The sequence below is a fragment of the Podarcis tiliguerta genome (genome assembly GCF_965153285.1).
Source record: "Podarcis tiliguerta genome assembly, chromosome: 17".
NCBI classification, from domain to species: Eukaryota; Metazoa; Chordata; class Lepidosauria; order Squamata; family Lacertidae; genus Podarcis; species Podarcis tiliguerta.
In genome coordinates, this window is record NC_139550.1 from 7,583,957 (window position 1) to 7,611,451 (window position 27,495).

The 27,495-nt window shown below is 44.9% G+C and overlaps 1 protein-coding gene across 1 annotated transcript in view; it reads left to right on the forward strand.

Annotated features, from left to right (window-relative positions):
• Nucleotides 1-27,495, forward strand: part of WRN (WRN RecQ like helicase) — a 62,143-nt gene that overhangs the window by 10,421 nt on the left and 24,227 nt on the right. Inside the window, exons 8-23 of the mRNA XM_083419441.1 lie at nucleotides 39-153; nucleotides 856-1,249; nucleotides 2,693-2,773; nucleotides 5,282-5,414; nucleotides 5,772-5,847; nucleotides 6,889-6,956; nucleotides 8,882-8,990; nucleotides 10,476-10,544; nucleotides 10,724-10,806; nucleotides 13,668-13,774; nucleotides 15,434-15,621; nucleotides 15,950-16,124; nucleotides 17,569-17,750; nucleotides 19,483-19,584; nucleotides 19,884-19,976; nucleotides 22,843-22,984. Of these exons, the coding sequence (XP_083275567.1) occupies nucleotides 39-153; nucleotides 856-1,249; nucleotides 2,693-2,773; nucleotides 5,282-5,414; nucleotides 5,772-5,847; nucleotides 6,889-6,956; nucleotides 8,882-8,990; nucleotides 10,476-10,544; nucleotides 10,724-10,806; nucleotides 13,668-13,774; nucleotides 15,434-15,621; nucleotides 15,950-16,124; nucleotides 17,569-17,750; nucleotides 19,483-19,584; nucleotides 19,884-19,976; nucleotides 22,843-22,984 (2,117 nt within the window). The remainder of the gene's footprint in view (nucleotides 1-38; nucleotides 154-855; nucleotides 1,250-2,692; nucleotides 2,774-5,281; nucleotides 5,415-5,771; nucleotides 5,848-6,888; nucleotides 6,957-8,881; nucleotides 8,991-10,475; nucleotides 10,545-10,723; nucleotides 10,807-13,667; nucleotides 13,775-15,433; nucleotides 15,622-15,949; nucleotides 16,125-17,568; nucleotides 17,751-19,482; nucleotides 19,585-19,883; nucleotides 19,977-22,842; nucleotides 22,985-27,495) is intronic.

Genomic DNA, 27,495 nt, shown 5'->3' on the forward strand with positions numbered 1-27,495 from the left:
ATTGACCTTTCCTCCCCTAAAAACAAACAAACAAACAGATGGGGCCCTATTGGCAAGTGAAATGAAGAAGGAATTCGCATCTTTATTAGAGGAGATGGTGGATTTAGCAAATAATCTTCCTGGCACTTTTGGACAATCTACAAACCTCCAAAGGTTAGGTGTTGTTTGCTTTATCAGTTCAAATTAATGGTATTGTGTTCTTTCTCAGAACATTAATGAGACAAAACCATAGACGGGCCTTCTTTACTTGCACCAGGACGTCTGTACTTGCACCGTAGCTTTTTGGGCCTTATTTCTTACTGCATTTCCATTTACTCCTTAAAGAATATTTTTAAGAATGTCAGGAGACCCCCCGAATGTATTTTATAGAGCATCAAGAAATATTTCATGTGTTGTTGCCTTTTAAGGTGAGCTTGCCTGGATTGCAGGACAAGTGTTTTTTAATTGTGGTACCCAGATTATAAGAGTTGTACCCCCGCCTCTTCTGAACTGTGAAAACATCTTAATTTTGTCTGACTTAGTCTGAGCTAAATTTCCATTCTCCTTTAGCTTGTTGGTTATTTTTAGTGATCCCTTTTCCTTCTTGGTTTTAACTGTGTCTTTTAAGATCTATTTTTTAAATGTAATTGAATAACCTTTGTTTTTTTGATTGAAAGGTGCTTTGGAATATGTTTTTAAGGGTTAAAATGTGGGCAATAGATAACTGGATTGTACGTATGGTTTTCTGGATCCTACTAAGAAAGGGGAGTGGATTTAGATCAGACCAAGAATACATCCAAGTTTGCTTTAACACTGTGGATAAATCCATCAAGCCCATTTTGAAGCTTGCTCTGCCATTTTGACATTTTTAAATAGAGCTGCAGAAACTTTGGCTGCCATGTCAGAAAACTTCAAGGCTTTCAGAAGAGAGCTGCTTGTTGAGCCTACCTTCCAGATGGAGCTGGGAGATACTACAGATTCAGAAATGATCTGCGGTAATGAAGAAAAAACTGAAATGTCAGCCTTGACTTCCAAGGTCACGTCTGAGTCGATCAATCGTGTGGGTCACAAACTAGTCCAAAAGGAAGCCCTGATGGAAGGTGAATCAGAAATTAATAAGAAAAAACACGAAGATGATGCTTCAGACAGTGGACCTAAAGCTGTGGTGCAAGAATGCTTAATGTCGCTAGATATAACTGAATATGAACTTCAAATGTTGGAGCGTCAGGCTGAGGAGGAGTTGCTGAGTGAAATGGCTTGTATGTCTAAGGTGAGTCTATCTGGATAGGATAATATTATCTGGATAATAGACCATTATCCAAAGTAGTACAGTGGAACCTTGGTTGTCGAACACTTCAGAAGCCAAACAATTCAGAGCCCGAACGTCGACAACCCGGAAGTGAATGCTTCTGTTTTTGAACAATTTTTGGAAGTCCAACGGCTTCTGAGTTGCGTTTCTCCATTTTTTCAATGGACTTTGCCGACCGCAATTGCGCCTCGGTTGTCGAACGGTCTTCCAGAACAGATTACATTCGACCACCGAGGTTCCACTGTAATGTTTAATCTATTAACAACCAGATATTTCTCCCAGATTTCAGTAAGGCTGCGACAACTGAAGCAGTATTGTACGAGAGGTGGGCAGAGTCTGCTTCTAGAAATCTGGGAAACCTGTTTTCTCCTGTGACAAAATATTGGACTTTTAAACCCCTTTCCTAACTCAATAATAAGGCCTTTGCATAACCCTTCTTGTGTTACAAGGGTCTCCAGCATTTTGGAGAGAAAGTGCTGTGAGCGTGAGCCACACATGATTACTATGGGTCGTGGCATAACACAAAGTGGCTGCTTTGAGGGATGGCATAATGGCCGTCACGTCTAAATGAACAGAAAAAGAGACAGAACTACAAAATAACTCAGAGTCGGTCACGACTGGACCTAATGGTCAGGGGTCCCTTTACCTTTACCTTACTGGTGGAGGTTAGCTGGAAAGCCAGTGCCGTTATCTCCCGCTTGGACTACTGCAATGCGCTCTACGTGGGGCTACCTTTGAAGGTGACCCAGAAACTACAACTAATCCAGAATGTGGCAGCTAGACTGGTGATTGGGGGCGGCCGCCGAGACCACATAAGACCTACATTGACTCCCAGTACGTTTCCGAGCACAATTCAAAGTGTTGGTGTTGACCTTTAAAGCCTCGGCCCAGTATACCTGAAGGAGTGTCTCCACCCCTGTTGTTCTGCCTGGATGCTGAGATCCAGCGCCGAGGGCCTTCTTGCAGTTCCCTCATTGCGAGAAGCAAAGCTACAGGGAACCAGGCAGAGGGCCTTCTCGGTAGTGGCTCCCGCCCTGTGGAACGCCCTCCCATCAGATGTCAAAGAGATAAACAACTACCTGACATTCAGAAGACATCTGAAGGCAGCTCTGTTCAGGGAAGTTTTTAATGTGTGACATCTTAGTGTATTTTTGGTCTTTGTGGAAACTGCCCAGAGTGGCTGGGGAACCCAGCCAGATGGGTGGGGTACAAATAATAAATTATTATTATTTATTATTATTATTATTAATTATAAAATGGTACGGACAGGTTCCTTGCCCCCCCCCACCTCAGTTGCCCTATCAATAGGGGGAAAGGCACAATCATCAGCCGCTGTCATGTTTGCTCACAGAGAGAAGCAACAGCAAAATAGAAACTGCACTCACTTTGAAATGTTCCTTTTAGGAATCAAGCCCTCCAGAGGATGAAGAGGATTCTCTTTACACCATTGAAAATGATGATGAACTTGAAATGGAGATGCTTAAAGTAGGTGTTTACTTATCAGTTTTTAAAGTGGTTTCAGAAAACATTTGATAATGTTTCTGTTAAATGCCAGGTATAAGTACAGTGGTACCTCGGAAGTCGAACGGAATCTGTTACTGAAGTCTGTTCAACTTCCAAAACGTTCAGAAAGCAAGGTACAGCTTCCGATTGGCTACAGGAAGCTGTGGAAGCCTCTTCGGACGTTCGGGTTCCAGTGAACGTTTGCAAACCGGAAAACTCACTGGCTGGGAACAGTATTTTACTGTGTGCACATTTTTGCTGCTTTTAATAAAGGCCCACGGAGGCATTGGCATTCTGATTAGAGAGGCAGAAAAGCAGCTATGGTTGCCTACATGAAAGTGAGAACGTAGCATGTTTTGGGGAACCGGCGCTGGGAGTGTGTCAGAGGTCCCTGTATGGGGAACCACTTACACAACAAGGTCTCAGTTGCTTGTGCTGCCCCCTCCCAGAGAGATTATGGTAATTCAGGGTTTACACAAACAGTAAAATACTGTCTATGAACAGTAAAATTCATGGAAAACTACAGTGGTGCCCTGCAAGACGAATGCCTCGCAAGACGGAAAACCCGCTAGACGAAAGGGTTTTCCGTTTTGGAGGTGCTTCGCAAAACAAATTTGCTATGGGCTTGCTTCCCAAGACGAAAATGTCTTGCGAGTTCCTGCAGGGTTTTTTCCCCTCCTCCCCCTTTTCCCCAAGCAGCTAAGCCGCTTAACAGCTGATCGCTAAGCTGCTTAACAGCCGATCGCTAAGCCGCTTAACAGCCGATCGCTAAGCCGCTTAACAGCTGATCGCTAAGCCGCTTATCAGCTGATCCACTAAGCCCGCTAAGATGCTAATAGCCTTTTAGCAGCTAATCCGCTAATCCCTTAAGCCTTTAATAGCCGCTAATAGCCGCTAAACCGCTAATAGCGCTAAGCCGCTAAGCCGCTAATGGGCTTGCTTCGCAAGACGAAAAAAACCGCAAGACGAAGAGACTCGCGGAACGGATTCTTTTCGTCTTGCGAGGCACCACTGTATAAGGTAAAGGTCCAACCCCACCCTGGTCCTGTTGCTGATGGATAAAAATTGTGTATTTTTTTCTAGAGGGTTCTTCTACATTAGTTTTTGTGTGTGGATGGGGTGGGAATTGCATTGCCGGGCTTTAACTTTCTGGCTACTGGCTGCCTCACCTTGCATTCTTGGGATCATTGGATCCCAGTCAAGGCTCGATTTTGCTGAGTATCAATTACCGGAGTGTCTAGGGGTTCTCCCGATCCTCCCTGAGCCAATTAGTTTCTTTCTGGCTAGTTAGATTTTAATTTTCAATTGTTTATTTAAATACCCGCCATAGAGAGACGCTCTGAAGCTTGGTTATATTGAGATAAGGAAGCAAGGGTTGGAATGGGTTGTTAAGCATCCCTATCATGTATTTGGGTTGCTTGTCCGTTCATGGTATAACAGAGATAATTGTGTTGAATTTGGCTGGGAAAAGTTAGAAATCCCAGGGATGAGGCTTGAGCCTCTTCCATTTTCTCACGGCGCCTGTTACAAAACAATGGCTGCTGACGTTTAAAAATAATAATTTACTTTTCTTCCAGATGTCTGTTTTTTTCCGTGTACGAGCATGTTTTTGTAAATGTGTTGCTTTTTGGAATAAATAAGTTGTTTTTGAGAGAGAGGTTTTGTAAATAGAGAGAGAGAGAGAGAGAGAGCGCTAGCTCTTGGTCATATGCTTTGCCAGGAATTTCCTCTACTGAAGAAGTTTGTATTTGGTATAGTATATTTGACTCAGCGCCTAGGGTTTGCCGATCGAAAGGTCGGCGGTTCGAATCCCCGCGGCGGGGTGAGCTCCCGTTGCTCGGTCCCTCCTCCTGCCAACCTAGCAGTTCGAAAGCACCCCCGGGGCAAGTAGATAAATAGGGACCGCTTACCAGCGGGAAGGTAAACGGCGTTCCGTGTGCGGCTCTGGCTCGCCGGAGCAGCGATGTCACGCTGGCCACGTGACCCGGAAGTGTCTCCGGACAGCGCTGGCCCCCGGCCTCTTGAGTGAGATGGGCGCACAACCCTAGAGTCTGTCAAGACTGGCCCGTACGGGCAGGGGTACCTTTACCTTTACTATTTGACTGGAGCCATTGAGAAAATGTTTGACAAGCAAGAATAGACTTTTAAATACTGGTGCAGTTTAGCGAAATGAAATGCTGCCTTTTCTCCTGTGCCTTAACAGCAACCTGATATGAAGAAATCAAGGAGCTGGAGCTTTTTCTTGACAGGCAGATAAAGTGATAGAACTAATTGCAACTTTTCCCACCAGCCAAGTTTCTTTGTAATGGAATGTTATTTTTACAGCCTACAGTCATTCTATTGATAGGGTTTATGAGCTCATTAACTAAATTAAAGAACAAACCAAACAGGTGCGATCAAATGTAACTTCACTCCAGCATGATAGCTACCTCTGATTTATTTGCATCTTTTGATCCAAGAGTGTGTTAACCTGTCCAATCTCTTCTCCAGTCCTTAGAAGAAATAGACAAGCAGAATAAAGATTTCACTGATTCGACCCTGGATAAGTCCAAGAGGCAAAATGAACTCACTGTAGATGATAATGATGAAGATGAAGGCATTGAGGAAGAGGAGGAAAGTTGGGGTAAATAGTTTTTTTTTTTTTTTTTAAAAAAAACACTTTAAAAGTTTGTTAAAACATATCCAAAGAACCACCTATCTAGTTCTGCACTGAATAGAGCTCAACTTGTATTTCTCCAAATAGAAGCTTAGGCAAACCTCCAAGTTTCAAGAGCAATTTATAATAAAGCATGGGGAATTTGCCGTTTAGGGGTGGCGAGGAAACCAGAATTCTCACTGAGGATGCCTACAATAGTTAGTTTGACCCCAGTCCCTATAACAAGTTAAAATGGAGAACTAGCTACAAGAACTGCTTCTCATGACTTCACTAGATTTTCTATATTCTTTAGCTCTGAATCTTGTGTTTTCTGTGTTTTCAAAGATTCCTACTTGCCTAGACCCAACGATAAACAAATTGCTTGCCTAAAGATGTATTTTGGACATGCAAATTTTAAACCGTAAGTTTTGTTGTTTTCCTTTCTTATACACAACAATAGGAAGGGATCTGTGCTTTGTATTTACCACATAAACATATATCCCTGGGACAGGTCCCTTGCCCCAGCTATACTGCTGAATAGAGCTCACCTTGTGGGTTGCGACCACATGGTCTTTAAGCTGTGTTGCTTGGAACATATGGTGGGCTCTGCAATGATGAGATCAGTGCTGGTGGAGTGGGCTCCCTGAAAACAGTGGGCAAGTTATCAATCCCCCCACAGGGCCAGGGGAGTGTTGTGTTAGGTGTCTTCTAGGGCACACTCATGGTGCAAATGAGATGATAGTGGCTTGGTCAGTGGAACAGGAACCAATGGGCTCATTTGGAGGTGGACATCTGGACTAGCTGCATGCATAGGCAGGCAGGGACAATGAGGAATTGACTTGTTGCAAAGGTGACATGGCTGGCTGGATGTTTTCGTGATAGAAGGCAGAGGAAGGGAGACACCAAGGAGCACAATTCTTGCACCTCTGCTCTATTCTGAATTCCTTAGCTGGAATAGCTCAGTCAATAGAGCATAGAAGACTCAGCTTTCTGTAAAAAGAAACCTGGATGTTGTACATGGGGAAGCGGGTGGCGCTGTGGGTTAAACCACAGAGCCTAGGGCTTGCCGATCAGAAGGTCGGCGGTTCGAATCCCCACGACGGGGTGAGCTCCCGTTGCTCGGTCCCTGCTCCTGCCAACCTAGCAGTTCGAAAGCACACCAAAGTGCAAGTAGATAAGTAGGTACCGCTCTGGCGGGAAGGTAAACGGCGTTTCTGTGCGCTGCTCTGGTTCGCCAGAAGCGGCTTAGTCATGCTGGTCACATGACCCGGAAGCTGTACGCCGGCTCCCTCGGCCAATAAAGCGAGATGAGTGCCGCGACCCCAGAGTCGGCTACGACTGGACCTAATGGTCAGGGGTCCCTTTACCTTTATGTTGCACATGAGAGAGTGACTGCTAAGTTGCTGAATAAGACTCAAATGAGAGTTGAACCTTTTGTGTCATGTTTTTCCTTAACTTCAAGGGTCCAGTGGAAAGTGATCTCTTCGGTTTTGCAAGACAGACGAGACAACCTTGTTGTCATGGCAACTGGTGAGCTGCATATATTTTTTCCACAGGTTGTCGTATGAGGGATAAACCCATGAAGATGACTTGCTGAGAGTGTTAGGGTGTAGTGATATGAGCGGTTGTTGCCCCATTGGGGGGATAAAATGCTAAGGATATCTTTGGGTTGGGTGTCTGTAAGCTTTTTGTATGCAATGGTTTGGAGTCTTAAGAACTGCAACTTTAAGGAAGCTCATGAACTTTGATGGTCTCTCCTACACCTGTTCCTCACTGCTCCATCTTTGAAAGGTCAGGAAGCTTTTGGTATGGCATGGTGGAAGTTCAAAGTACCTGTTTCGGGTCAATTTCCCCTTCTTTCTACAGCCTCCCCATTTTCACACACACCCCCCTTTAGGATACTATCATACTTCCAGTATTTAGACCAGAGCTTTCCAAACTGTGTGTTGCGACACGTTAGTGTGTCGGCTGCACTGTGTAGGTGTGTCATGTGAACGCTGCCTGTGCTCCTCCCGGGGCTGGAAAGGGTTTAGTTTAACCTCCAGTTTGCTAGTAAAACTGAATTACCATATTTTTTGCTCTATAGGACGCACTTTTTCCCCTCCAAAAAGTAAGGGGAAATGTGTGTGCATCCTATGGAGCGAATGCAGGCTCCTTGGCTTCAGCGATAGCAACGCGAAGCCTCCGAAGCGCAGAGGGAGCGCTCCCTCCGTGCTCCGGAGGCTTCGCGTTGCTTTCGCTGAAGCCTGGAGAGCGAGAGGGGTCGGTGCGCACCAACCCCTCTCGCTCTCCAGGCTTCCGGGATAGCCGCCTGAAGCCTCCGGAGCGCAGCGGGAACTCGCGCTGCGCTCCGAAGGCTTCGGGTTCCTTTTGCTGAAGCCGGGAGAGCAAGACTCTCCTGGCTTCAACAGAGAGGGAGAGCTGTGCAGCGCCCCTTCAGCAAAGCGGGAGGAGAAATGGAAGGAGCTCTGTTTCTCCCGCTTCGCTGAAGGGGCGCTGAGCAGAGAGGGGGAGGATTTTTTCCCCTTGTTCTCCCCCTCTAAAACAAGGTGCGTCCTATGGTCGGGTGCGTCCTATAGAGCGAAAAATACGGTACTGTGTTGCGAAATGCTGCATGTCTAATAGGTGTGTCACCAACATGAAAAGTTTGGAAAGCTCTGATTTAGACAATACAGTGGTGCCTCGCAAGACGAAATAAATCCGTTCCGCGAGTCTCTTCGTCTAGCTGTTTTTTCATCTTGCGAAGCAACCCTATTAGCGGCTATTGGCGGCTATTAGCGGCTATTAAAGGCTTAAGGTATTGGCGGATTAGCTGCTAAAAGGCTATTAGCAGCTTAGCGCCTTAGAAAAAGGGGGTGGGGAGCGGAAAAAAACCTCAAGAATCGCAAGACATTTTCGTCTTGCGAAGCAAGCCCATAGAGAAATTCGTCCTGCGAAGCACCTCTGAAAACGGAAAACCCTTTCGTCTAGCGGGTTTTCCGTCTTGCGAGGCATTCGTCTTGCGGGGCACCACTGTACTAAGTTATTAGCTAACTAGGCAACATAGTGCCAGAATTGGTGTTAATATGCTCAGACCGCTTTGTTCCTATCGGCATTCTTGCTGCCACATTGTGCACCAGATGTGCAGCCGCATGTACATCTTATTCTATTTTTCTGATCTAGAGGTCGCTGGAACAAATAGGACTGGAGCTGGTTCATTAAATTCTGTGCCAGTTTTAGCCTTGCTGTGATTTTCTCTACATCTGTAAAAATTTAATTTGAAGTGTTGTAGAAGGTCCTTATTAGTACTGACATAGACATGAGGATAAACCCACTAATAAGCTAATATCATCATATACATCTGTTTCTCTATAAAGACTGATAACAAACTAGGGAGGTTGAGGAAAGGAAATGTTGTTTTCCAATGAGATTCCCTTATCATTCAAGAAGTGTTCATTCAATATATATTATTTCAGGATATGGAAAAAGTTTGTGCTTTCAGTTTCCACCAGTTTATACAAGAGGAATTGGAATAGTAATCTCTCCCCTTATTTCTTTGATGGAAGACCAAGTACTACAACTTGAGTAAGTCTAGGCCTGCCGTGAAGAAATGGGCTTGTCTTCATTTTATATATTGTGATTCCTGTGCCTATATGATGAAAGCAGCCTTGTGATGAAAGCAGCCCTAAAAGGTGGCCTAAAACATATTTTAAACCAATAAATTGGAAGACCTGTTGTCTTTTCCCAGCCGCATCAAACTTTGAGGATATGTTTGTCTCTGGTTTTTTTAACTGTAATCCAAAAAATGTCCAAACCTATCAAAAAAGTGTAGCGTAAAACAAATGTAGCACCTTTTCTCTCTTAGAGGTGCTGTCGTCTTTGTTTTCTTTCCTTCATTGCAAAAGAGATGTTCCTGGGTCTATTTTTTTTTTAAAGCTTCTTTAATAAAAAGAAATGAACTAGAAGGTTTTATATTTCTGTAGCAGAGAATTTCATTTTCTAAGACATACGATGTCACAACCATGCATCGGATGTCCCCGAGAAGCATATCCTTAATGTAGTGTTGAACTGGAAATGTGCATGAGGAAATGCGCCAGTTTTATCTCCCACCCCACTGCACCAAAATCCCTTTTCGGATGCGACATTGGAAGTTCAATTGTTCCTCTACATATACAGTGGTACCTTGGGTTACAGACACTTCAAGTTACAGACTCCGCTAACCCACAAATAGTACCTCGGGTTAAGAACTTTACCTCAGGATGAGAACAGAAATTGCGTGGCGGCAGCAGGAGGCCCCATTAGCTAAAGTGGTACCTCAGGTTAAGAACAGTTTCAGGTTAAGAACGGATGTGGTGTTTGCCCTCCTGGGTTAGGTGACATCATGCTGGGTCATAAGGAAAGGGTTAAATGAGTGTGAAGTGATTTCGCAAGTGGGAACCCAAGGGGAGGAGTTAGAGTTGGAGTTGTTGAGGAGTCAGTCCGGTGTTAGAGAAGAGGGAGGGAGGATAAGTCTGTGGGTTGGGATAGTTTGATGTGAGAGAGTGAGAGAATCTGTTAAGAGGAGTCAGATAGACAGTTGGGATAATCAGTTAGAAGTTATTAGGAAGGTATAGGCCGGCAAAGAAACTAAGATTAAGAAACTGACAAGAAAAATTATCTGAAACCATACACTTGTTAATGCTTATAAAATAAACTTGTTTATTTGGTTTGATGTTAACAACTGTCTGGACTCCATGCTTACCTGAAGAGAAATGGGATGGTGGCAGCGGGGAAGCAATCACAGTGGTGGCACAGGGATCAATATACCATCAAACATCCGGGGACCCTGTGTGATCGCCACAACACACTTCCAGAACAAATTAAGTTCTTAACCCGAGGTACCACTGTAATACTACTCTAGAAGGCAAAGTGATAGATGGGAAGTGAAAACGTAAAATGTATCTTATTTTTTATGGCGAATTAGTGAAAGCCCTACTTAGAGAACAGCCACTGTGCAGCCAGATTTTTACTGTTTATCACCAATGGGTATTACAATCTAAATCATAATAAAACTGTGGTGTTTTCTTGTAGGATGTCAGGAATTCAAGCTTGCCTTCTTGGATCAGCACAGTCAAAGAATGTCAGAGGGGAAATCAAAGCGTAAGCCTTGCCTTTTCTCCTTTTTTTAGGGTGGTTAGGCAAATAAAGTGCCTCTTCTTAGGTAGAGTACTAAAGTTGCTTTTAAAGAACTTTACAAGGTACAGTAAACATGAAAGAGCAATTTCAAACATACGAAGGCTGAACTTGAGCTCACTGCTGTTTTTCTCTCTTTTTGCTAGGGGCCACTATAGAGTTGTCTACATTACCCCAGAGTTCTGTTCGGGGAACTTGCTATGGCTTGAGGAACTTGACAGAACAATTGGTAAGAGGGAATAGTTGATCGTGCTAAAAAAATTCAGAAGGGATTGCTGCTCTTGGAATTGCTAGGAGTTTTATCTACAGTGGTACCTCAGGTTACAGACGCTTTAGGTTACAGACTCCGCTAACCCAGAAATAGTACCTCGGGTTAAGAACTTTGCTTCAGGATGAGAACAGAAATCGCGCGGCAGCGCAGCAGCAGTGGGAGAACCCATTAGCTAAAGTGGAGCTTCAGGTTAAGAACGGACTCCGGAACAAATTAAGTACGTAACCATAGGTACCATTATTCATAATTCAAAAGCAGACAAACCTAGACAGCATCTTAAATAGCAGAGACATCACCTTGCCAGCAAAGGTCTGTATAGTTAAAGCTCTGGTTTTCCCAGTAGTGATGTATGGAAGTGAGAGCTGGACTGTAAAGAAGGCTGATCACCGAAGAATTGATGCTTTTGAATTATGGTGCTGGAGGAGACTCTTGAGAGTCCCATGGACTGCAAGAAGATCAAACCTCTCCATTCTGAAGGAAATCAGCCCTGAGTGCTCACTGGAAGGACAGATCGTGAAGCTGAGGCTCCAATACTTTGGCCACCTCATGAGAAGAGAAGAGTCCCTGGAAAAGACCCTGATGTTGGGAGAGATGGAGGGCACAAGGAGAAGGGGACGACAGAGGATGAGATGGTTGGATAGTGTTCTTGAAGCTACCAGCATGAGTTTGACTAAACTGAGGGAGGCAGTGGAAGACAGGAGTGCCTGGCATGCTCTGGTCCAGGGGGTCACGAAGAGTCAGACACGACTAAACGACTCAACAACAACAACACTCGCTGCCACCCGCCCCCACCTCCAGCCGTACTTTCTTATTCCAGTGACAGAAATCTACCAAATATTTCTGCCATTGCCACAGAGAAAAGGAAGGATTGTCTATAGGCAAAGTCTGGAATAGAAAAAAAGATATTTGGGAGAACCATTACTATGAAAGCTTTATTCCCTTTCTTCAAGTCCTAAAAGGAGGGTCAATTTTTCTTCTTCTCATTTGGGCTAAGTTGTTGATTGTAAGTACTCCAAAATACATTGGGAAGAGAGCAAGGCCTTAGCTGATAAGGATATTTGGTCTTTCCAGCTAGTGTTGAGACTTGGTCAATTGCAGCTTTGCATAGTTAACTTCAAGGCCAGCTACTGTATGGAATTTGCGATGCCCCTGCTGGCATTCCTGCCTCAGGGTCAGATAAAAAGAGTAAGCTCTTATCAGAGCAATGACTTCTGGCATGTTCTTGGTTGTCCACCTGGGCTCCCCAATGTTTACATTGGCTCTGATCCAGTCAGCCAAGGTTTCTGTTAATTGAAGTCCCTCTTGTCTGTGCTCTGTACTTCTTCGCTTCTGAGAATTGCCAGAAACTTAGTATGGGAAAGGATGTAGGAGTGCGAGGATAAGATAACTTTTTGTAGACCTTGACTTATGAGAGCATTGGGAAGGTTCAGTGGAGAGCACATTTTTCTTTTTCCCTTTCTCTTCTGCGAAATACCAACATAAGTTTGCAATTAGGTTGTAGAGTTTTATTTCTGCCAAGTGATAGCTGCTTCTTTTTTTTAACTTTAGTAAAGAGGTGGCTAAACTGTTGGGAGTAGTTGGAGTTCAATGACACAGGTTAATTTGAGGTTCCAATCAGCATTAAAGCTTACTAGAATAATTTCTGGCATGAATGTTAACTGGGTCGTCTGATCAGCATTCAAGTTTGCTCATTAGCAACCCAGTTGCACTACTGTAGACAAACCGAAATCTAGGCAGGAGTTTAAAGGCAGACACAGAGGTTTTATTATACTAATTCAACCAGATCCATGCCTTTCTGAACATCAGCTGGGCTACAAGTGCAGCTTTCTTCTGAGTAGACACCGGATCTGGAAGCCTCCTTGCAGCACTTCTTTACTGGTTCATTGTCTTCCACTGGGTCCACCTTTGTCTTAGCTATACAGTGGTACCTCGAGTTACAAACACCTCGGGTTACAGACACTGCTAACCTGGAAGTAGTGCCTTGGGTTAAGAACTTTGCCCCAGGATGAGAACAGAAACCACGTGCCGGCAGTGCGGCAGCAGTGGGAGGCCCCATTAGCTAAAGTGGTACCTCAGGTTAAGAACGGTTTCAGGTTAAGAACGGACCTACGAATTAAGTTCGTAACCAGAGGTGCCACTGTAGAGGTCCAGGAAAGAATTTGATCCACGGTGCATGTAGAGGTTTGCTGTAAGACTGGTGTCTGAAGAGGTGTCTGTAAGACTGGATTAGTTGGGCTGCTTTAATGGGTGCTTTAGGTGTGTCAGGGCTTACTGCAGCATCCTAGGCCTCTTCCTCAGATGAGGTACACCCAGAGGTCTGGGTCACTCTGGATTCTGACATCTGCTAATTCAAAGTATTGCATAAGTGGTTAAATTTGCAAAGTGTATACAGTGGTGCCTCGCAAGACGAAAAGAATCTGTTCCGCGAGTCTCTTCGTCTAGCGGTTTTTTCGTCTTGCGAAGCAACCCTATTAGCGGATTAGCGCTATTAGCGGTTTAGCGGCTATTAAAGGCTTAAGGGATTAGCGGATTAGCTGCTAAAAGGCTATTAGCAGCTTAGTGCCTTAGAAAAAGGGGGTGGGGAGCGAAAAAAAATCGCAAGAATCGCAAGACATTTTCGTCTTGCGAAGCAAGCCCATAGAGAAATTTGTCCTGCGAAGCATCTCCAAAACGGAAAACCCTTTCGTCTAGCGGGTTTTCCGTCTTGCGAGGCATTCATCTTGCGGGGCACCACTGTATACCAATTGGCTCGCTCTGAAATCTATACTGTCGTAAGTGCTCTGTAACCACCTGATCAGGCCTGTCTTAACTCATCTTAGGCATCACCCTGATAGCTGTTGATGAAGCTCACTGTATTTCTGAATGGGGACATGACTTCAGGAATTCTTTCAGGTCTTTGGGGTTGTTGAAGAAACATCTTCCTAAGGTACAGTATAGTCATTGCAAGAAAATTTCCTGATTTAATTTTTTTGAACATAGATGAACTTTAAAACAAATGTTTGATCTCTGTGCGCTGTGTATAGTTGTTGATTATTCCTTGTGTTTCCGTTTCAGATGGGCAACTTGCTACATCAGGCATAGGCAACCTCGGCCCTCCAGATGTTTTGGGACTACAATGCTTATCATCCCTGACCACTGGTCCTATTAGCTAGGGATCATGGGAGTTGTAGGCCAAAAACATCTGGAGGGCCGAGGCTGCCTATGCCTGCGCCACATACTCTTCCCTCTGTGATTACACATTAATGTTTATATTAGCATAGGCTCAATTCAGAATCATGCCAACCATAAATTATGCTAAAGATGGTTTGAACTTCCAGGTATATTAGCTGTGGTCACCTGCTCTTGTTTTCCAACTACTCGACACTCCCAGAGGCCGAAGCGCTATAAAAATGGAAGAGCAGTAACAGCCACAATCCCCTTTTTCCAATCTGTACATCATGCTGTACTGTAATAGGCACATGCAAACTGGTTGCAAACCTTGGCTTCTGATTCTGGTGTGCTGGCTGCCTGGTTTGCCTGGTTTGTTTTGGTTTGCCAAAACAGACAACAGACTAAATCATAATCAACGACTTGGATGATGGACTCAAGGGCATCCTGATCAAATTTGCAGATGACACCAAACTGGGAGGGGTGGCTAACACTGGAACGTGTCCAGAGGAGGGCAACCAAAATGGTCAAAGGCCTGGAAACGATGCCTTATGAGGAACGGCTAAGGGAGCTGGGCATGTTTAGCCTGGAGAAGAGGAGGTTAAGGGGTGATATGATAGCCATGTTCAAATATATAAAAGGATGTCACATAGAGGAGGGAGAAAGGTTGTTTTCTGCTGCTCCAGAGAAGCGGACACGGAGCAATGGATCCAAACTACAAGAAAGAAGATTCCACCTAAACATTAGGAAGAATTTCCTGACAGTAAGAGCTGTTCGACAGTGGAATTTGCTGCCAAGGAGTGTGGTGGAGTCTCCTTCTTTGGAGGTCTTTAAGCAGAGGCTTGACAACCATATGTCAGGAGTGCTCTGATGGTGTTTCCTGCTTGGCAGGGGGTTGGACTCGATGGCCCTTGCGGTCTCTTCCAACTCTATGATTCTATGATAATTAACCCTGCTTTGGCAAGATGGCTGAATTGTGCTATTGAGCTTTGGGGCTATAAGAAAAAATTAATGGTCTGCGGAAAGGGGAGTGTATGATCCTGCAGCTCACTCCCAGTCTGGAGAGCATTACATGCACAAGGTTGCCTCACAACCTTTGGGGGGGAGGAAGGGAAGTGGTGGGAGGAAGGCCAGAATATGGATCATGATAACCTGTGTGAATGTTCACTGTAACTGCAAATGTTGACATTGAAGGAGAAGGTGATGATGGATATTTCCTAGATTCCTCCTAGAATTCTTCTGGGAAACTTAATCTGACCCTACTGAAAACAATGTGCTTTATTCCTGCATATATTTACACTTGCCACACCAATTAGAGTAAATCAAATCACAGAGTGCCCGCTTATTCTTTATTCCTTAAATTTTGGATTATGGTATAAAAAGAGTTTAATGCTTTGATTTCTTTTTATCCAGATTTCTGCTTCTTTTTTCTTTTCAGGTTCCCATTGTTGCGTTAACTGCAACAGCAAGCCCTTCTGTCAGAGAGGACATCATAAACTGTCTGAACCTTAAGACTCCCCAGGTCACATGTACCAGCTTTGACCGGCCTAATTTATACTTAGAAGTAGTGCGGAAAACTGGAAATATCATCGCGGACATACAGCAGTTCCTTGTTAAAAAAGACAAGTTAGTGTGCTTTGTCCTTCCTTCGCCCGCAAATTTTGTGTTCCAAGGTTGCCGCTGGAAAGAAACGTTTCTAAATATTTATTTAAATTTATTTATTTTTTAATAAAGGCTCTTCTACTCCAATAACACTTTCAACTGTGTTGAAAGTTCACAACAGTAGATCAGTATTTTTTCCCAAGTTTATTATTAGATTAATAGAGCCAGTATTCAAGGAGAAAATCTACAAGAAAGATTTGTCACAAGGCTAACGTATTTTCTTTGTTCGTTCCTTGGCTATCCTAAAGATCTATGTCACACACAGTTGCTTTTTCCTTCTTTAAATTCTTAGATTTAGTTATGAGTTTGAAGGCCCTGTTATTGTTTACTGCCCATCAAGGAAGACAACTGAACAGGTAGCTGCAGAGCTGACAAAATTAAACATTGTTTGTGGAACATACCATGCTGGCATGGGAGTCGGAGCAAGGCGAGACATCCACCACAAATTCATGAGAGATGAAATTCAGGTATGAAGGACATGCTGTTTGCTTGCCATAAGAAGCTCTGTGGTTGTATTTTGTGGGATATACAGTGGTGCCTCGCAAGACGAAATTAATTTGTTCTGCGAGTTTTTTTCGTCTTGTGAATTTTTCGTCTTGCGAAGCACGGTTTCCCATAGGAAATGCATTGACGGTTTCCCATAGGAATGCATTGACGGTTTTAAGAAAAAGGCGCAAGACGTTTTCGTCTTGCAAAGCAAGCCCATAGGGAAATTCGTCTTGCGAAACAACTCAAAAAACAAAAAACTCTTTCATCTTGCGAGTTTTTCGTCTTGCGAGGCATTTGTCTTGCGAGGTACCACTGTACAGGGGGAAATTAGGAGGAAGCATCCTAGTCGCTAAATATGTCCCAAATCCCACCTCCCACTTTCCTTCCAAGCTCAGCAGCCACAATCCAGCATAAGTTAGCTCTGACTGTGTCCCAGTGACATTAATAAAATTTAAACTGGTTGCAAATAAGGTTGTGATTCCATGCACACTTAACCTGGGAGTAAATACCATTGAATTCAGCAATACCTCTGACCAGTGGCGGAGGAACCCTTTCTGGGACCTGGGGCGGGACGCCCTGCCCGGTGACGCACACACGACATCCCTACGGAGGCCGCCCTGGGTGCCACTCGGGAGGGGGGGGGGTGTTGACAAGATGGCCTCAGTATTGGTGCCACTCACACGAGGCGGCCATATGGGCTGCCGCTCGTGTGCGGTGGCCCGTACGGTCGCTGTGTGAGCGGCGCCCACACTGACTGTGTGCACCCGCGACTGCTGAGGAGAGGCAGGGTCCATCTTCTCTCTCTCTCTCTCTCTCTCTCTCTCTCTCTCTCACACACACACACACACACACCCACCCAGAGTGGCACCCAGAGCGGCCCACCCCCCACTTCGTAAGCCCCTGCCTCTGACTATACAGTGGTACCTTGGGTTAAGTACCTAATTCGTTCCGGAGGTCCATACTTAACCTGAAACTGTTCTTAACCTAAGGTACCACTTTAGCTAATGGGGCCTCCTGCTGCCGCCGTGCCACTGGAGCCCGATTTCTGTTCTTATCCTGAAGCAAAGTTCCTAACCTGAAGCACTATTTCTAGGTTAGCAGAGTGTGTAACCTGAAGTGTATGTAACCCGAAGTGTATGTAACCCGAGGTACCACTGTATGTTCATAGGATTTGGCTGCATGGCTTGTTCTATTGCTTTAAACTGGACCTTCAGGTAGTACCTTTTACTGGGCTGTGCCCAATATAGCTCCATTCTGGCGACTTTGATTTCATTGCCTTTAATGAGTGCTTTGCAACTGGAGACATAGCCATAGTATACTTTGTGTAGCTGGACACGTTAAACTGTTGTAAGCACATTGAATTTTTTTCCATGCATCAATTTTAAAGTGGAGTTAAAAACTGATATGGTGGTTATTTTTCAGTGTATAGTAGCGACTGTAGCTTTTGGAATGGGCATCAATAAAGCAGACATCCGGACAATTATTCATTATGGAGCGCCAAAGGAAATGGAATCGTACTACCAGGAAATTGGAAGGGCTGGTCGTGATGGGCTTCCTGCCTCTTGCTATGTATTATGGACGCCAGCTGACATGAGTTTCAACAGGTAACCAATGCTACTGGCCCACCATATAGGCACAGTAGCATGGTAAAAGTGATCCAGAGTGGGTTTGGGGATCATGCTTTCCTCTCTCCTCATGTACTTACAAGGAGGAGTTTGGAAGCTTTTGCTTCTGATTTCAGAGAACCACATTTTAACTTGCCAGCCCAGTCTTAAACTGTTATTAATGTTTACCCATGGTTTGTCTTAACATGCCAGTTTCATAATCCAATGTTTGAATGTAACCTTTTTCAAACAAACCATAGTTAAGATCAACCATGGTCTGTTGGGTTTGGGCAACACAAAAGCTACTGTTGGTCCAAACAATCTTTTATTGTAAATCTTTTTGGGATGCCTCTGAGAGTGTGAAACAATATATAAATATAACAACAACAAAAAAGGATCTCTGACAGTTAAGTCCAGTCGCAGACGACTGGGGTTGTGGCGCTCATCTCACTTTACAGGCCAAGGGAGCCGGCGTTTGTCCACAGACAGCTTCCGGGTCATGTGGCCAGCATGACTAAGCCGCTTCTGGCGAAACCAGAGCAGCGCACAGAAACGCCGTTTACCTTCCCGCTGAAGCGGTACCTATTTATCTACTTGCACTTTTTTGGCGTGCTTTCAAACTGCTAGGTTGGCAGGAGCTGGAACCGAGCAACGGGAGCTCACCCCGTCGCGGGGATTCGAACTGCCGACCTCCTGATCGGCAAGCCCAAGAGGCTCAGTGGTTTAGACCACAGGGCCAACCGTGCTAGCTAACTTTCAAGCAAAAGCTTCTGAACTCCTTCTGATGGGCACAGAAGAACATGGAGCATGCAAGAGCCCAAGGCTCACTGCATCTTGTTCTTGTTACTCTAAACTCTGGTTTAGTGTGATGTCAGAACATGACCACTGAGGTAGTTGGTGGAATTCAGTGTAGCATTAAGTGGGATATGCACACGAGGAATGAGGTCTGCTGATTCCCCCCCACCCCCTTCATCCCTCACATGTCCCCTAAACCTGTTCTGGGATTCACCCCCCAACCCCCAGAGCATATTTAGGGAGTGTATGGGAGGAGGAGACAGGGGAGTTCTGTTGGGCAAGTGGGCCTAGTTCCACACACACAACACATAGTTGAATCCCACCCAGTGTATGTGAAACACTTTATATGCTTGAGATGTGTTATAAAATTGTGACCTCATTGTTTTTAATGTTACTTTGCCCAGTCAGACTGCAGTTTCTGTCTGTGGTGTCAGTCTGTTTTATATAGACAGAATACAGTGGTACCTCGGGTTAAGTACTTAATTCGTTCTGGAGGTCCGTTCTTAACCTGAAACTGTTCTTAACCTGAAGCACCACTTTAGCTAATGGGGCCTCCAGCTGCTGCCGGAGCACGATTTCTGTTCTCATCCTGAAGCAAAGTTCTTAACCTGAAGCACTATTTCTGGGTTAGCGGAGCCTGTAACCTGAAGCGTATGTAACCTGAAGCGTATGTAACCCGAGGTACCACTGTATCTGCATATAACTAGAGAAATCGTGACAGCATGGCAATATATGGATGATGACTATATGAAATTTCAGTGTGCATTTCCTCGCTCTTCATTTCTTGCTCCGTTTATAGCTATGACCGATTTATATTGCATGAAAAGTATGTGTGTGGGATGTTTGTGCAAATTTTATATTTTCTTGGAAGGTGACAGGGAGATAATGAACGTTTCATCTCTAATTTTCTACTTCTCTCTCCCACTTTCTTTTGAAGACACCTACTCAGTGAGATACGTAATGATAAATTTCGCCTGTACAAACTGAAGATGATGGCAAAGATTGAGAAATACCTCGGCTCGAATAGCTGCCGAAGAAAGTACGTGTTATACTTGTATCTTTTAGCAAGTAACAGTCAGGAGCTGTCAGCACAGCTCAATGAAAATCTTTCAAAGTTCTGAAAAGTGCCGCTTGCATTCTGGTACATTTTTGTATTTGCACCTTGAAGCTCATACTTTGAAAAAAAAATATATGCCCGTCTCGGGACGATTCAAGCAAGATAAATTAGCTCCCAGGTGAACTAATTAATGATGGTGATTTCTGCTCATTGTTTTCTTCAATGAATTTAACATGTAAATTCTTGTTCTTTTATTTAATTCCCAATGTTCTCTTGGGTAGAATCATTTTGTCACATTTCGAAGACAAACAACTCCGAAAGGCCTCATCGGGTATCATGGGAACAGAAAAATGTTGCGATAATTGCAGATCCAGGTAAATGTTCCTCCCAAAAGATTAAAGGTTTGGAACTGTCTTCCCACAGCTTATATGACAAGCAGCAATAAGTCTCTAATGGCTCTCTGTTAATGAAGTTTTCTTCAAATGTTGTTACTTTTAGGGTAAACGGTACAAGATGCCATCCTGTGATTCCCAATCAAAAGCTGACTCGCAGGATTATGGCTGATTATGAGAGCCAGTGTGGTGTAGTGGTTAAGAGCAGTAGTCTCGTAATCTGGGGAACCGGGTTCGATTCCCCGCTCCTCCACATGCAGCTGCTGGGTGACCTTGGGCCAGTCACACTTCTCTGAAGTCTCTCAGCCTCACTCACCTCACAGAGTGTTTGTTATGGGGGAGGAAGGGAAAGGAGAACGTTAGCCGCTTTGAGACTCCTGAAGGGGAGTGAAAGGCGGGATATCAAATCCAAACTCTTCTTCTTCTCTTCTTTAGTTTCAAATTTAAAATCCATCCTTAAAAAGCCAAGAAATAAAAATGAAAAGTTATTCTTTGAATTTATGTTGGAGAACGACTGTGGGCACTGAGCTCAAGTTGTGAAGTCAAATATTAAATCTTATCCTAAATTCCTTGACCTAACCAGGGCCTCTTCCATACTTCATGGTTGACCAGCCTGCTCTGGCAAAGGCCACATCTGGACATAAGTCATGTGGCCCTGCAGGCCTGGTAATATGACACAAAGACAGGCTTATACTGCTGCTTATCTGTCCCCCCCCCACACACCCTGGCCTTCTGCAGCATGGCCTTAGACTAGAGGCACAACTGCAGCCAGAGATCTGAGGAGAAGGAGCTGTGTACTGTACTCTTGTGCACACCCAAGCATCACAAGCTCATACTTCGGACTTGATTTATGGCTGATGTACAATAAAGGTTGGGACGCGGGTGGCGCTGCGGGTTAAACCACAGAGCCTAGGACTAGCCGATCAGAAGGTCGGCAGTTTGAATCCCCACGACGGGGTGAGCTCCCGTTGCTCGGTCCCTGCTCCTGCCAACCTAGCAGTTTGAAAGCACGTCAAAGTGCAAGTAGATAAATAGGTACCACTCCGGCAGGAAGGTAAATGGCGTTTCCGTGTGCTGCTCTGGCTCGCCAGAAGCGGCTTAGTCATGCTGGCCACATGACCCAGAAGCTGTACGCCGGCTCCCTCAGCCAATAAAGCGAGATGATCGCCGCAACCCCAGAGTCGGCCACAACCTGACCTAACTGCCAGTAATAAAAGGTTGGCCTCCCCTGCCTTACTTCATGCCTGCATTTTAATTGCTGTTCTTTCCCCACCCTCCCCCGCCATCCGTATTTACAGTGGAACCTCGGGTTGCGAACGTGATCCATACCAGAGGCACATTCGCAACCCGCAGCGTTCACAACCTGTTGCGCCGCGTCTGCCGTGCTTCTGCGCATGCACAAAGTGCGATTTAGTGGTTCTGTGCGAGTGCCGAAACCCGGAAGTAACCCGTTCCAGTACTTCCGGGTTCAGCGTGGTCCGTAACCCGAAAACGTGCAACCTGCAGCATTCGCAACCCGAGCTATGACTGTAGAAATAAAATTGTATAATGGTGGAGACGCTACACAGAGAGCTGAACCTCCTTGTTTTGCTTTATTTGCTCGGTCATGTAGCTTGAACGGTAGGAATATTATATTTTAAGACACAATGCAAACGCTCTAAGGATTTGCATCATGGCAACAGATTGCCCGACCTTATGATATTCTGTATCGTACCTTTTCTCATAAAAGATCCGGTTCTTGCATGCCCCATTTTGGCAAGTACTTTCCCCATCCCTAGCAATCTATGGACTTTACCACCACCCACCCCTGTTCTGCAGCAGAATCTGAAGTTTGCCTGACCGTGTGGTCTAAGGCGAGCTGTGGAGAGGGGATAGAGGTTCCTTTTGGAGCTATGATGACAATGCCTCTTCTCACATCTCCCTTGCTGTAGCGATTCCTCTTTTCAAACCCTGTTGGTTCACACCTGAGCCACAGACCTGAGCACTCGTGGCCTGCAGGATGTGATGCTGATCATTCCTATGAGTTGATCGGCATTATGATGGGTGGGGGCTTACATTCCAGGAACACAGCTTTATGTACAGAGGTGCTGCATCCATTTCGTTGCGTGCCAGTTAGCAGAGACATGGGAGATTGGGGAAAGCTAGGGCAAACCAGGGATGATGGGAGTGGTAGTCCAGCAAGAGCTGGGCACCCAAGTTTGAGAAACACTGCCTAGAGCAGGCTTTCTCAAACTTGGCCCTCCAGATGTTCTGAGACGACAATTCCCATCATCCCTGACCACCGGTCCTGTTAACTAGGGATGATGGGAGTTGTAGTCCCAAAACATCTGGTGGGCTGAGTTTGAGGACGCCTGGCCTAGAGCAAGAAGAAGAAGAGGAGTTTGGATTTGATATCCCGCCTTACACTCCCTTTAAGGAGTCTCAAAGCGGCTAACATTCTCCTTTCCCTTCCTCCCCCACAACAAACACTCTGTGAGGTGAGTGGGGCTGAGAGACTTCAAAGAAGTGTGACTAGCCCAAGGTCACCCAGCAGCTGCAGGTGGAGGAGCAGGGAAGCGAACCCGGTTCCCCAGATTACGAGTCTACCGCTCTTAACCACTACACCACACTGGCAAGGGTGGTTAACCGGTGACTGGCCCAATATTGCTGGACTACAGTTCCCATCATGCCTCACCATTGGCCGTCCTGGCTGTACTGATGGGAGTTGCAGGCCAGTAACATCTGGAGGGCCACAGGTTCCCCACCAGAATTTGCTCCCGTGTGTGCTCTCATGGGACACACACTTTTTGACCTCTGTTGTTGTTTTATCCATATTACACAAACCTTATTTTTGTTCCTGTACTTTTAGGAACATTCAACGTACTCCTGTGGTCAATACAGAAGACAGTTTGCAGGATTTTGGCCGGCAAGCATACCAGTTGATGTCTGCAGTATGTGCCTTAAACGAGAGGTTTGGCATGGGAGTCCCAGTCCTGTTTCTCAGAGGATCTGTGAGTGTTACAACTTATGGGGTGGTTTGTTAACAGCTCTTTAATTCTCTTGGCTGTCTGTATGTGTAGGAGGGAAGGAGGGAGAGTTGTTTTTCCTGTGCCTTCCGGTTCTCATTGAAGACCGTCCCAAACTTGAAGAAAAGGAAGCTCTGTCCTTTGTACAGAAACTGAAAGGCTATGAATTTGTTTTTAAGAGACAGTGTGTAGACTTCTAATTGTTTACTTATTACATCCAGATATCCCTTCAAACCTTTTGTTTTTAAACCTTTTGTTTTTAAACAGGAGTTAGAAACAAATCTATTAGAAACACATTCCTTGATAGAAATGTGTAGGAAGAAAGGTCTGAATCTTAACTGGCTGATGTGCAGCACTTTGGGAGGAAAGACTTACCGTATTTTTCCATGTATAAGACTAGGGTTTTTTTCCCTTAAAAAACAATGTCCAAAATTTGGGGGCGTCTTAAACACGGATAGATCTTCCCCCATTTTTTAAAATCAGAGTCCCCAAAAATAGGGGGCATCTTATAGACAGGAAAATTTGGCAATTTCTCACTTTAAAGGTGATGCATTTGGAAAGCGCTCAACAATCCCTTATGTGTGCTTTTCTGGGGACCGTGTTTCATGTAGGAGAGCTGCTTTTGTGCAGTGGTTAGAGCGTGAGCTGGGGCCAAGAATTCCCCGGTTCAAATCTCAGCTGTAGGTGCCTAAAAGCAAGCCGCTCTTTCTGCCTCAGCTTGCCCACCTGTGACTTCAGTATAATAAGGGCCAGTTTATTTAGCAGCAGAATGAAGTGGTAAAGCTTTTCCTGGACTGAACTAGTAGTTCAGGCTGCAGTTCAGGATGTTAAATCCCTTCTGCGGGGGAAAATACACCCTGCAGGCAAATAATAATAATAATAATAATAATAATAATAATAATAATAATAATAATAATAATTTATTATTTGTACCCCGCCCATCTGGCTGGGTTTCCCCAGCCACTCTGGGCGGCTTCCACAGAGACCAAAAATACACTAAAAAACCCCAAACCAATAATAACATGTCAATATAGGCAGGTTTGGTATGTTTTAGGGGAAATATTACCATAGGAGGGATAATATAGTTACTCTAGGTCCCAGGAGCTGTTTGAAAAAGTCTGTTAAACTGTTATTCAGCACTTCTCAACACTTTTTAGAGTCTGCTCGTTTGACTTACCAATCTATCAGGGTTTCGAAATACTGCTACAGTCATACCTCTGGTTGAATATTCTTCATGTTGAGTGTGTTCGAGTTGCGCTCCGCAGCAACCCGGAAGTAACGGAGCGCGTTATTTCTGGGTTTTGCTGCATGCGCAGATGCTCAAAATGACGTCACGCGCATGCGCAGAAGCGGCAAAAAGCAACGCGCACACGCGCAGACGTGCCGTCACTAGTTACGTTTTCTTCTGGATGCGAACGGGGCTCCAGAACGGATCCCGTTCGTATCTAGAGGTACCACTGTATTGAAATGGATGAGAAAGTAAAACTGTTAGTTGCCTAAACTATATGGCAGGGATGTCAAACTCCCAAGAGACTGCGATCTACTCCCAGAATAAAAAATTGGCAGTGGTCTACCCATTTTGGGGTTGTGGGAAGAGTTCAAAGTTGTTGAGCTTTTTTTAGGGGGGGGTACGCCTAAGCTGTTTTAGGGAGGCGGCAGGTCATAAATCACTTAGCAGCAAATCAAACAAGCAGCGATAACTCCATCTTCTGTTTTACCTATCCTGCGTGAATGAAGGACAGAGCGAGGGGGCTACAGTTATTTTTCCACCGTGGACAAAAATGAGCCCGTGACCGACTGCTATCACCCGGGGGTCGACCTGTCAATCACGGTCGACCGGTTGGACATCCCTGCTGTATGGGCTCCATTCTATCCCCACAGTTTTTCAAAATAGGGCTGGGAAAACATTAGCATTTTGCCTGTATTATAAATTCTGTTTTTACTTGGTTACACCAGTTCAAGAGGACTGGAGTGGATTTTAACTGTGTGTTTTTTCTAAAAAGCATTTCATTGCTGAGAGTGGGGGTTTGGACCCCAATTACAAATGACTGCAAGGGTGCCTTGGATCCTGGGTACATTTTATGTGGCCGAGGTGGGGGGAGTTGTGCTTCCAGTTGGCTTTATCTTTACACGAGAGTTAAGAGCCAGGCCAGTGGTCCATATAGTCCAGCATCTTGTTCTTCCAGTGGCCAACGAGTTACCTGTGGGAAGCTTGGAAGCAGAACCCATGCGCACAGTGGCGTAGCGTGGGTTTTCAGCACCCGGGGCAAGGCAAGTAATTTGCGCCCCCTAATCCGGGGCAAGGCAAGTAATTTGCGCCTCCCCCCACTGCACTGTCCCTCCCCCAGATAGTCCCTCGCTCTCTCTCCGCACCGCACCGCACGCCTGGCACCCTCCCCTCCACAGTGGCCGGCGACCCGGCGGCTCGGATCGGATTCGCACAGCCAGCACTGCAGTGAGAGAGAGTGAGTGAGCCAGGTAGGGGCAGAGAGCTGCGAGTGCGAGCGCGCCCCCCCCCCCCCAGATGTTGCGCCCGGTGCGCCCGGCCCCCCCTGCACCCCCCACGCTACGCCACTGCATGCGCAGCAACATTCTCGCCCCTTGCAGTTTCCAGTGCTTAACTGTCTCTCCTTCTGCCACCTACTCAATCTGGAAGGCCAGACTTTCCCTCTGTAGGCTGCTGTTTTGGTTTTCTGTGGACTGCTGAAAGTTCAGCAGCAAACCAGAGAATGCCTTAGGAGGGGCCCCTCAAAAGATTATACACAGTTAACATTTGTACACTGAGTTTAGAGTGCATCAGAAAATTTCCCATCACTTGCACTAAGGGGCTTCTTTTATTGACTTCTTGCGACAGGTGTCTGTGTTCTCTAATTGTTCTTGCTTATTTTCAGAGCTTGTTGTGAAAGCTGAATGTTAATTCTAATCAGGTTTTGTTCTGGTTGTAAAGCTTAATTCAGCAGCTTTTTGGGTTTAAAAGTGTTTACGGTTGGAAATATCTTCTACCAATCACGCCTTATGAATATTCATTGTTTACCTTATACAACATTCACCCATAGTTTATGAAGAGTTGTGTTATCCTCAGTTTTGTTCAGCCTAGTAGACTCTTTTGGTAACAATGTGCACAGGTGTGCCCTAAACAGGTTTCAGGTGGGTCACAAGAGAGATCAGATTTCACCTGTTGTTTGAAATTTGAGTCAGTCTTCCGTGGTGAACAAGTCCTCCCGGGAATCTTCAAATTAAGAAGTTGCCTTGAATGAAATCTTATACTACCCCTGTTAAAACAAAGAAAAGTACGGAACTTTAAAATATAGCGGCTGATGTTATTTTGATGCTTGTTAGACCTCAGCAATATTTTTTTCTTGCATTTTAATCTCAAGATTGATTGTTTATTTAAGGGCTCTATGGTTGACCCTTCCAGGGTCTCACAAAAAAGTTAGTTTAAAACATGGTAAAGATTAAAATACGAAATAAGGTCATGGGGAACAGCTTAATAGAAAAAAACAGCAACTAAAAACCAGATAAAAGTGCACTAAACAAACACGACAGACTTGAGCTGGCACTTAAAAAGAATCCCTCTTGCTATCTCCTAACCAAGGCTGAAAATAAGTCAGACCCTGTGCTAAACAGCATTGAGCACCAATGTCAATGCAACAACACTGTATTCCTATAATTAGGTTTGCAGTGTGGGTGAGATTTCATGCTCCAAAAGTGAGGAGGTGTGGGGAAGCATGTCTAATTTCATGCCGGTTTTGCATTTGTATCGGCCTCCCAAACACCATGAGATAATCTCCAGCGAAAGTGCTTTACTGAAAAGTGTGACTTAGGTTTTTCAGAAGAAATCTATATACTTGTATTTGTTGAACATTCATCCTGATTCATTTGCACAACAGGAGGCTATGCAGCACCCGCTGCTTATTGATCATTGATTCTGATATGTTTACAGGGAGGTTATACAGCAAGGTGTTAAGCAATTGTTATCCTGCACTTTCCAGTGCATTTTCTTATTCCTTTACTTTCCTTACTGCAAAAAGTTCATTTTTCAAAAGTTGCTCTGTTCAACAAGAACATTAAATCCACTTAAATTGCACAATCTGAATTTGTTGGCATGCGATTGAACCCCATCCGCAAGATAGCAACAGTCCAGAAGCAGACATAGTAATCCTATACTGAATCACCTGTTTTTCAATAAAAAAATGATATGTGTGGATGGAAATAAGCTTGCAGTCACATACAGTCTGATAAGGTGTTACTATGTGTTTTTCCCACCCCAATACAATCCCAGTAGAATGGTTTCCTCCTGCACAATGCAGCCATGCTGAAAAGAGCTGTCTTTATTGTCCAAAACCTGTTTGGAGTGCATAATTTTTGACCTGGCAATATATTGCAAATCAAGGTGTGTGCACGCACACATTATGCAAAAATCACAATGCAGGGAAAACTCTGAAGCAAGCCAACACTTCTCTCATTTCCTGCAGCCCTTGTTAACTCTGCTGGCT